The sequence below is a fragment of the Crocuta crocuta genome, unplaced genomic scaffold (genome assembly GCF_008692635.1).
Source record: "Crocuta crocuta isolate KB4526 unplaced genomic scaffold, BGI_CrCroc_1.0 scaffold124, whole genome shotgun sequence".
Lineage (NCBI taxonomy): Eukaryota > Metazoa > Chordata > Mammalia > Carnivora > Hyaenidae > Crocuta > Crocuta crocuta.
Window position 1 is genome coordinate 2,987,654 of NW_027551573.1, and position 10,996 is coordinate 2,998,649.

At 58.3% G+C, this 10,996-nt stretch overlaps 1 protein-coding gene across 2 annotated transcripts in view; it reads right to left on the reverse strand.

Annotated features, from left to right (window-relative positions):
• The window catches only part of GNAO1 (G protein subunit alpha o1), a 166,572-nt gene that overhangs the window by 23,494 nt on the left and 132,082 nt on the right, over positions 1 to 10,996 (reverse strand). For both annotated transcript variants that reach the window (XM_077751324.1, XM_077751325.1), the window contains exon 4: positions 587 to 747. In XM_077751324.1, the coding sequence (XP_077607450.1) occupies positions 587 to 747 (161 nt within the window). The remainder of the gene's footprint in view (positions 1 to 586; positions 748 to 10,996) is intronic.

Here is a 10,996-nt window from a genome sequence, read left to right on the forward strand (position 1 = left end):
CCCCCCCCCCCGCCCCCCCCAGGCCACTTTCTCTGCCTCTCCTGTCTTCCCCTTCCAGCGCTCTCTGGCTGTCACTGAGCCTCCTCCCTCTCCTTCCCTTCCCTTCTCTCTTCTCTCCTTTCCTTCCCCATATTTAGTGATAACACACTATGTGTTCGGTTATTTCCTGGACTGGAAAGTTAATTTTCTCTAAAATGAAACAACAAAATGGCATCATGGGGATTATTTTCTGCCTACATGGCTCTTGATCTGTACTTATGGGGTCGGGGCTTCTCCAGAGGGGAAAGGTGGTCATTAGCCTAAACACCTTCCTTCTGGAGTGCCAGGCCCTGCCCTCCGGGAGCCTGTGGTTAGCGGTCCCTTGTGTCCTTCACCTCCCCAGCCTCGTCCTCATCCAGGGGTTGGGAGAAGCCCTTTCCCACTGCTTCCTGACGCTTCTCCTGACCCCCGAGGTGGAACATCTCATGGCCGTTCTGCCCCCAGCCACAGACCCGTCCCTGCCCCCCTGTCCCCATCCCCATCCCCTTCCCCTTCCACGCCCGCATCAGCGGCCTGCTGGCGGCCTCCCCATGCCTGAGACACTCACTATTTGGCGGAATCGTTGAGCTGATACTCCCGAGACCTGTTGAAGCATTCCTGGATTCCTGAGTCACCCCACAGCCGCATCATGGCCGAGAGCAGTTCTGCAGAGAAGGGCTCGGTGTCTTCCATCCGACTCACCACGTCACACACCATCTTGGCGTCAGCCTGTGAGGGGAGAGGAGTGGTGGCTCAGAGGCTTTGGTGGGGTCAGAGCCCCGGCTGGGCACCTGCCAGGGCATCGGGACGACGGCTCAGCCCTCCACCTGCTCAGGCGAAGCGGGCCACTAGACCCAGTCTGGACACAGTCAGGTCTCCGAGGGCCTTCAGGGCCCTCTGTCACAGGGACGTTCTAATCCGGTATGCCCAGCCACGCCCCCCGCAGCCCGAGTGTTTTCTGTGGGCAGGAGGGCAGTGGTCGGGGCCCTGTTCTCCGCCCTCCAGCTCAATCAGGGCAGCGCTACTTTTCATCTATTGTGAAAACTGGGGTTCTGCAGAGTATTCATTTTGGGGGGGGGATCAATGTTCTTGACTAATGTAATTTTCTCTCCTTCTTACCCAGATGGAGCAAAGTCCCTAGAACTGGGCAAATCAGGGACATTTTGGTGACCTGAGAATTCCCGTTAGCTGGGGCCCTGGGGCAGCCGTACCTTGAGGAGACCATCAACACCATCAACATTCAGTGTCAAGAGCTTAGGCCCTGGGCTGGCCCAAAGCTAAAACTTAATTTGATTAATTTTTAGTTACTTATTTGCCGTTGACCTGGGGGCAAGGGAGGCCTAGACTCGGTTAAAGGAGGGAAGGGTTCGCCCTTTCTCTGCCTCTCTCCCCTTCCTCCTTGGTCTCAGAGGCTGTCATTTGCGTCAGGCGTAAACGTGGCGGCCGAGACTGCTGGAAATGCACCAAAGTACTCATCTGCGATACCAAACAGGGTTGCCATTTTCAAGGACGATGATCAACCACGTGTAACACCATAACCAGGAAGGTAGTGGTCTCGGAAGAGTTGGAGGTTCTCGGAGAAGCCCCGGGACCTCACCATCGCCAGTACCGCACACACACGTGTAGCATCTAACAGTTTACAAAGGACACTCCGGGCACACACACTCTTTGCTCAGAATTTCACGAGCACCTCATGAAGGAGTGACAGGAGACTGCATTAATGGGCCTGGGTCTTCACCCCTGCCCGTGGGCATGCCCTGTGCCTTGTGTCTTTGTGTTCCCCGCCCCCTGTGCCTGACTGAGGGACATGGCCCAGCCCTTCAGAGGCCTTGCGTGGTCCCGCCTGTCCTCCACGCCATCGCGAACACGCCCAGGCTCTCCCAGTCATCCCAGGAAGAGGATGAGGGACGCACGGAGCTCGGCTGAGCCGCCCTGGGGTCTCTGATCCCCAGCTGAACCCCTGCGCCACGAAAAGAAAGAATTGCCCTTGTAAGTGACTGAGTTAGGGAAAGTTTGTTAGTACTGCTGTGCCGATAACTAGTCACTGTGTTACTAATCCCATTTATAGGTCAGGAAACTGAGGACCAGAGAGGGGCAGGCACTCACCTAAGCTCACAAGAGGAAGTACCAGAGCTGGGACTCAAGATCAGGAGTGTCCGACCCCGAGGCCAGCCTCTGTGAGGAGGCCCGCACGTGCCGAGCACAGTTGCTGACTGATTGTAGTGCCTCTGATGGCAATCGGTGCCTGGCACGGGGGCCACACCAAGGGTGACAGGCTTTACCCAGAAAGGTCTGTGACAGGGCCTTGCTCAGATCCCTCTCTTGACCCAACAGCAGGAGACAGCCACCACGTGGTCCCTCTGGCCTGCGATAGCCCAGAGGGCTCGGAGGAACAGCTCTGCCTCGTGGCCGCTGCCTGCCCCGGGTCCCTCACTCTTAGTAGGTGTTGTAGCGGCCCGGCACTGGGGGGCATCCCAGCGGTGGGAGAGAGATGCGGCTGGGAGAGCAGGGCCAGGCAAGGAGCCGGTGTGGCTGCACGCTGCACCCCTCGTGTTCAGAAGCCTACAGTCCCCCGGGGCCCAGGCCAGCCTCTCATGTAGGGCATGGGCCTAGGAAGGCAGGTGTGGGAAGCTAAGGCCAGGAAGGGGTGAGGGGCGGCTGGCGGGCACAGGCCCTGCTCTGGGCTGTTTCTTTCCTTGGGACTTTTCAGTAGGGCAAGCCTAAGGGGACGTGCTCCCCAGAGTCAGTGGCGTCACCAAGACCCGTGTCCCACTCCCAGAGAAGCCCCTACGCATGAAGCTACTGGAAAGAAACGGGCAAGTGCCATGGTGTTCAGGCCCCCCATCTTCTCTGCAGCCCGGCCCCTCACACGTCCCAGGCCCCAGACAAGACGTAGCGCAGTGGGAGAGGTCGGTCCAGGGAGCTGGGTGGGTGCAGGTCAGAGTGGGCCCTGCTGTATCCACCTGGGCCGGGCAGCTGGTGTCAGCACCCCGCGCCCCCTCTTCCAGCTGCCTTCCCCCCAGCTTCAGCATGCCCAGGCTGCAGCCCACGGGGAGGCCACGCCCTTGCTGGGGGTTGGGAGTGCGGTGCCCCAGGCCTGCCATATCCCTGACCTCCTGGGTTTTCTGGTGTCAGGCTTTCTATTGATGGACATGGTAATCATCACGAGCCCATCAGTCTACTCTCAAATCTTTTCACCACCCAGTCCTCCAACTGAGCTAGAGGAAACCCAGACTACGTCACCCGTGGCATGTGGTTCAAGGAGTGAGGGAAACTGCTGGAAATCTCCCTTGGGGTGGGAGGGACACAAAGCAAATGAGGCTAGCACCTGTCCACTGCGTGGCCGACAAAAGGTTCTGCATACAAGGTACACGGGGCCAAAGGCTTCTGTAGAGACTTTCCAGAACTGAGTGGTGCCGCCAGGCAGCTATTGACGCATCAGAGGGCCGTCTACTGCAGAAGGTGGATGGGAAAGTTCTGGGGGCTGCCTACCCTGGGAGGCAGGCTGCAGGTGGCCTGCCGGCGAGCAGCCCAAGCCACAGCGCCGGCCCAGCTCCAGCTCCCTGGGGTCCCGTCCCAAAGACCCCAACCTTCGGATTCCCGAGTCACCCAGGGTGGACACGGAGGGCTGCCCACTGAGAGAGGCGGGGCCGTGTTGGACAGGAGCCTCTGCAGCATCTGAGCCTCCCCCGGGGCATCGGCCTGGAGGGGTGGCCTCAGGGCCTGGGTGACGGGCACGCCAGGCCGGCAGTGACTCGGGCAGGGAGGGTGAGCAGGGGCTCTGCCTCCACCGGGGGCTAAAAACAGGCCTATGACCCAGGGGCCCGCGTGCTGATGCCGCTGCCGAGTCCTGGGCGCCCTTGGGACATCTCGGTTTCCCTCAGCGCCCCAGGCGCTGTCCTAGCTGTGACATGCGGCTGGCCTGGCCTGAGTGTGTACCCCACCTTCATGGCTTCTGCCCGATCCGTGAGAAGGGAGCCGGGGTGGGGTGGGGGTCGTGCTGGCTGAGAGACACCCTCGGACCCGAGTGCCCTGGAGCTGTATGCCGGCTCACGGTGAGGTGAAGTCTATGAACCAGGACCACTCTGTCCCCACCTGTGACCCCGGGGAGTGCAGCGCAGTGCACAGCTCGGGGAAGGCTGGACCCGACGGTTTGCTGGGGGGTCTCCAGGGAACAGCCCAGGGGCCGGGGCCATCCTCCCGGCCTCTGCTCATCGCTGCAGTGTGGTGGGGGGCGGGGGGGGTCCTGTGCTGGCGGCACCCCCAGCCTGCACTTGCTGTCCCTCTCGGGTCCCCCCCAGCTCAGGTCTGGCACCGCCACCGGCCCAGCTGCTCAGACTCAGCCAGGTGTCACCCTTGGTTCCGCTGCTGCCCTTCCATGTCCCGCGTCCCGCTGGCTTTTCCGTCAGAGCTGTTTTCAGTCAGACCTCGTCTCGCCATGTCCTCACGCACCTGAACCTCCCTGGGTCCCGGCCAGCACCGGCTTTCTCCTCCCCGCTGCCCTCAGTCCCCTCCCAAGCGCTCCCTGCCTCCTTCTCCTCTCTCTAGTCCGTCCCTCACACGGCAGCCAGCAGGAGGCCGTTCGTTTCCTCCTGGCGTCAAGTCTCCCCTTAAAAAAAGAACCGAGTAGACTGACATCCAAGTAAAAGACTGCATTTCCTAACTTCACAGGCAGCTCCGTGTGACCAAGTGACAAGTTCTGCCCGATGGGACATAAACCCAAGGAGAGTGCCTTGGGAGGTATGTGTGTATGTAAGTATGTATACTTTAGAGAGAGAAAGTGAGCGAACGGGGGAGAGGGACAGAGGGTGAGAGAGACAGAATCCCAGGTAGGCTCCACGCTCAGCAGAGAGCCCGACATGGAGCTTGATCCCAGGGCCCTGGGATCATGACCTGAGTCAAAATCAAGAGGTGGTTGCTCAGCTGACTGAGCCACAGGGGCACCCCCACGAATACCCTTTTTAAAGGGAGGTTGTACCCTTTTCTCTCACTTCCTCCTTCCTGAAGCTGGAACTGGGATGTGATGGCTGGAGCTCTAGCAGCCAACTTGGATCGTGAAGACAAAGTCTATACCCTAGGGATAGTAGAACAGTGATATGAAAATAGCCTAGGCCCTTGATAACTCTTTATTTTTTAATTTAACTTTGATAGCTTTATATTTTTTAATTTAAAATAAATTTATTATTGAAATCATTATTTTCCAGGGCTCAGATATTCAGTCAGACCTAAGCCAAATGGGTACAATAAAGCTCCCTGTTTAGACTCTCACAGCAGGCTCTCATCAGGCCTAAATTCCAAACTCATTACCTTGGCCTCCAAGCCCCCACCCACCCCTCTGTTCCAATCTCCCACCCTTCCTCTCTCACGGGACTCCAAACACACAGCCCTTCTTTCTGCTGAGCAGGTCAACCAGGGTCATCCCACCTCACGGTGCTCTGTTGCCTGGACGACCCGTGCCTGAGCGCTTCCCCATCTCAAATGTCACTTCCTCAGGAGAGCCCTCCTTGATGCTCCCAGGCAGAGTCTGTCCCCACAGTGCACTGACCACGCATGTCACAGCTGGTGTCCTACGTGCCTGGTCCTCAGGGCAGGGAGTTTCCTGACTTTTCACAGTACCCCAGGTCTCACACCATGCTTTGTGCATGGCCGGCACTCAGCAACATTTGCAGGACCAATGAGCCCTTGGCATTTTATCAGGCACGGTCCCGATTTCTCACTCCATCATCTCTGTTCCCTGACTCTTCTCATCTGGTTGATTTCACCAATATTTCTAGCTAATTTAATCATCACAGCAACTCTACAGGCCACCATCCAATTTAACAGATGGAAAGACAGAGGCTCTGAGGTGAGGAAACGTGCCCAAGACTATGCAGCTAGTAAGTGGGACAGCCTGGAGCGAAGGTCAACCTTCCCTACTGGCTTCTAGTCAGGAGCCTCTTTACTTGGACCTGAGGCCCGAGCTGAGGACTCACTGGTCCCAGCCCAGCCTCTGAACAAAAGCGAAGGACGTGGGTAGGAGGGAAGGGGATGAAGGGTCAGGCTTGGAAGGGGAGGAGGGACCTTGACAGTTTGCTCTGGGGCACTGTGGAGGGTGCAAGGCTGGGCCTCGCCCTGTGGGTGCTAAGCTTAACAGTAATTAATAGAGCCGGAGGAGGCCCTTGTCCCTTTGTCTGCCTGCCTTTGGGGGCCCAGGGGATGGTGCTCACACTGGGCCTGACCTTCTCATCCAGGTCTCCTGCTGGGCCAGCAGCAGGGATGTTTTCCAGCACCTCTGCCTCCGCTACAGTCCCCATAGTGCTGTCACCTCTTGCTGCAGCATGCCCAGCTGTCTGGGAGCCACCTGCCAGCCCAGGGCCAGGAAGGCAGGCCTCCGCCACAGAGGGGAGGGGGCGGCCCCTCTTGCCACCGCCGCCCCCACTGGCCTGGGGCCCTGCTGCAGAGAGGAAGGGAGGGCTCTCCCCTGTGTGAGAGAGAGAACATGACTGCCAAGCTGCCCCAGGTGCGCGGGGCTGGGTGGGGTGGGCTGACGGTTACTGAGTGTCCACAAGGCCCCCCGCCCTCCACTCTCTGCCTGCTGGGACCGCCCTGGTGTAACGTCCAGCTCTCACGTCACCCGCCCCTGGAAGAGCTTCTTGGAGGGTCCCCTCTGGTCAGCCCCTCCTAAGGCTACCAGCCCTGCTCCAGGCGGCCTTCTGGGGGCTTCGGCCACAAGTTCGGGAGCCCATCTGGGCTTTAATCTCTCTGAGGCTCAGTGTCCTCACCTGAGAAATGGGGATTACGGAACCATCATTTTCATCAGAGAGCTGTTGTGTGAGCAAACGGAGGGCACGAGCACAGGGATGAAACTGAGGGGCGGGCTGTGCGGTCTTACCCCTGAAGGGGCTGGGGGGCCACAGGGAGACGAAGAGGCGAGCCTGCCTGCTCTTTTGACACGTGTGTGTGCGTAACGGGTGGAACAATCTGGTGCATGGCCAGATAGTGCGTTCAGAATGTGAATGTGGGTAAGGTACCATTCTTCTCACCTTAGGATCAGGAGGCTCTGGACAGCAGAGGATACATGCGAGATTCTTTTTTTTTTTAAATCATAGACGGGTAGAGGGGAAGAGGTAGAAGGAGGGAGGGAGAGAGAGAGACTGAGAGAGAGAGAGAGAGAGAGAGAGTCTCAAGAAGGCCCTAGACTCAGTGTGGAGCCAGACATGGGGCTCATTCCCATGTCCCTGGGATCATGACCTGAGCCGAAATCAAGAGTCAGATGCTCAAGTGACTGAGCCACCCAGGCGCCCCACCACATCAGTGATGTAAAAATAGCATTAACATGGTATCTTGCTCATAATGCTGACATATAAGTGGCCTGAAGCTGCTCTGGGTAGAGGTGAGGTGCTGCTGGGACCCCATCACTCTGGAGAACCCCTTTGGAAAACTGTACCTGTGAGCATCTGGAGAAAGGGAGTGGGCAGGGAGAGGGAGGGCAGGGCATGTGGAGACAGGGCCCAGGAGACGCCTCCATCACTGGGGGCGGGGTGCAGGGGACCTCAGCACACGGTACTTCCCAGAGGTGAGCCACCTCGGGCCACTACCAGGGAGCAGGGTGCCAGGGTGGTGGTGGGGGGCGGCTCTGGACCTCAACTCATAGTACATAGGGGCCCCTCCCTGTGAAATACAGGCCAGGGCTTCCTGCGACAAGGGCCCATGCTGCTGGCAACTGGCCACAAGTGTGCTTGGGAAGCAGCACCTGAGACCCAAGGGACAATCCGAGCACTGTCAGTGTCATCAGTGGGACTGCCCACTGGCGTCCAGGAGTTGGGGGGCTCTACTTCCAGAGAGCTGTCTCATTCCAGGAGCCGGGACCGATGTGACAAGGGGGGATGAGGGCTCCCAGCTGCCAGGCCCGAAAAGAGCCCCCTGCACTGACTTCTCTGCCCTAGCATCTCATGCTCACCCCTGCCGAGACGTGGCTGGTGCGCTTCTGTGCTGTGCCATGCTGGGGGGTGGCTGGGAGTGCTGACCACGGGAAGCTGGCGTCAGCCCAGCCGAGCCACTGAACGAACACCGCACACTTCCATTCACCCGCCAGGCACTTCCAGGGCCTTGGAAGTGCCCCTGTGCATTCATCGGCTGGCACTGGGGCAGCTAACTGCACTATGATATACTTGGTTCTTCAAAACCTCTCCCTTCTCTTCGGGGCAGTGTGCGCTTTTCAGTAAACAGTGGCAAAAAAGCTTGGAGCTAAGGTACAATAAAAAGCCTCTTCCCTCGGAGGCGACGAGATGCAAGGATGTGGTGGAGGACAGAACAGGACTTTTCGGTGAGGTGACCCAGGTTCACGTCCTGGCTCCGCAGCTTTCTAGCCCCGCGACCTTGGATGGCCAGTGGAACCTCTCTGAGCCTCCGCTCCCTGATTAATTCCCACCTCCCAGGACTGTCTGTGCAGACAAACCGGGCTGAGGATGGGACACAGCTTTGCAACATAAAGAGCCCTGCAAATGTTAGTTATTATAAGCAAAGATGAAGTCCCTCAGACACAAACAACAAGCTGACATAAAATAAGCCTGCTTTTGTACAAGGCTTTTCAGGCAAGCATGATCCTCTTGATAACAATAATCACAGTAATTATAATAATAACCCCTTCCATTTGAGGAGCTGCTTTGGATCTTTCAGAGTTTTTCTCCATCTCCCGTCTTCTAGGCCAAGCGAGGTGTGAGCATATGCGCGTGCAGGCACAAGCGCACACGCACACGCGCAGTACTCCTTAAGTTGCAGGGAAAAGCCTCCACCTGACCCCGCCCCGCCCGGTGCGCTGCAGTTGTCCCGGCTCCCGCCAGGGGGCAGGAGCACACAGGCCAACGGGCGTGGGCACAAGGGCAGACAGCCCTAGCGCAAAAAGACCGGGTTAGGGCAGGGCCTGGAGCAGTGGGCGTCGCTGTGCCGCGGGGCTGCAGACCCTGTTCCTCAAGGGGAAGAGGCACAGAGGCCCCAGCTGCTGGAGGCCTGGTGACCGCACTGCAGTCCCAGCGGGAGGAGAATGGTGGGCGGGAGGCCTTGTGGACACTCAGTAACCGTCAGCCCACCCCACCCAGCCCCGTGCACCTGGGGCAGCTTGGCAGTCATGTTCTCTCTCTCACACACAGGGGAGAGCCCTCCCTTCCTCTCTGCAGCGGGCCGGGCCAGTGGGGGGGCGGCGGTGGCAAGAGGGTCTGCCCCCTCCCCCCTGTGGCGGGGGTCTGCTTTCCTGGCTCTGGGCTGGCAGGTGGCTCCCTCACTGTGACTCTGAGTCAAGTGGTGCCACGCCAGGGGCCTCTGAGACATTTGTGAGGTGTTTTAGGGTGACAGTTGGGGCACTACAGGCGTTTAGTGGTTGGGGGCCGGTCATCCTTGGGGCTCTTTCTTCACTTGGGCTGCAGGGTCTTAGTCAGGCCGGTGCCTACAGCATGCTGTCAGTTCCCAGGGTCTCTGGGGGAAGCAGCGAGACGTCATAGGTCTACCACCTGCCCCAGGGAAGGGAATCCTCCTGGTTCCCCAGAAAGATTTGCAGAACCAAGGATTTGATAGTTTCCAGTCTTGCCTCCTCTCACATTTGCCCATCCATCCATGCATCCATCCATCCCTATACTACCTATCCGGGATCCTACCCATCAACCATCATACATCCACCCACTCAGCCACACACCCACCCACCCATTACATCATCTGCCTTCGTTCAACCATTCACTCATGTCCACATCCACCCACCCGGCCCTCTGCCTCCCTTCTATCCTTCAGCAGCACCTGCTTGTCCCTTAATTACTCACTGCTGCCCCCATCTCCTTCACTCCTCCTTGATCTATCTAGCTACCCACCCATTCATCCACCCATTCACCCATTTATCCATTGTACGCCCACTAATGAGTGCAGTCTCGGCCTTAAGAACATTCACATTTGGCATAAAAAGAACATACTGTTGGGGCGCCTGGGTGGCTCAGTTGGTTAAGCATCCAACTTCGGCTGAGGTCATGATCTCACAGCTTTGCTGAGTTCGAGCCCTGCACTGGACCCCACACTGTCCGCACAGGGCCGGCTTTGGATCCTCTACCCCCCTCAGTCTCTGCCCCTCCCCGTGCTTGTACAGGCATGTGTGCATACATACTCTCTCTCAAAAATAAATAAACACTGAAAAGAAAAAGAAATGTCTGAATCTCCTCAGCCTCTTAAGATGGTGCCCCAGACGCATCAGGGGAGAAGTGCCCCCTTGGCTCTTCCTCCCTCTGCCCAGAGCCCTCATCTTTGTCAGGGGCCTGGACTCTTCAGGGATTTGTCCTAGGCCCTGCTGAGAACCTTCTCTGTTTGGGGCCCAGGCTGCCTCCTGTGAAGGTGGAGAAGGCTTGGGTTTTCTGAAGGATCATTCCTCTTTATAGCCTCAAAACCTTTGGATCTTACAATTATTTAGAAGCAGCTCTTCCTACTGGCTTACTGTGTATCTTCAAGCACCGGGGCGTGTGAGGGCAACGGTGGCTCGAGTTCTCTGAGGCCCCTTCACTGGTTCTAACACACTGGACACCTAGAAGCTTCCACTCAGAAACCCCTGCAGTGGGTGTGGTTTCCTGGCCCTGGCCCAAGTTAGGAGGAAGGAGCCAGTGCGAGTCCAGTGAGCATCTCTTCTCCACATGCTGGCCAAGTGACTTCCCATGCTGCGCCCATGGCTGGGAGCTGGGGACACCTCAGCCAGCAGGACAAGCCTGCAGTCCAGTGGGGGTATCAGACACATCAACGGAATGCCTCCTGGCAGCCAGAGGGTCAGGGCTGGGCCTTATGGAGAACCTGGTGTGGGTGGGGAGACGGGGGAGGGTATGTCCTGGCAGCAAGGGGGTCAGCCATGCCCAGAAAGCAGGGCACAGTTCAGAGACTGGTCTTCTCTGGGCAGGGAATTAAAGGGGGGAAGGGCAGAGATCCTAAGCAAAGGGTCCTAGAGGGCATCAGATGCCCTGCCCCCCCCCCCCCATTG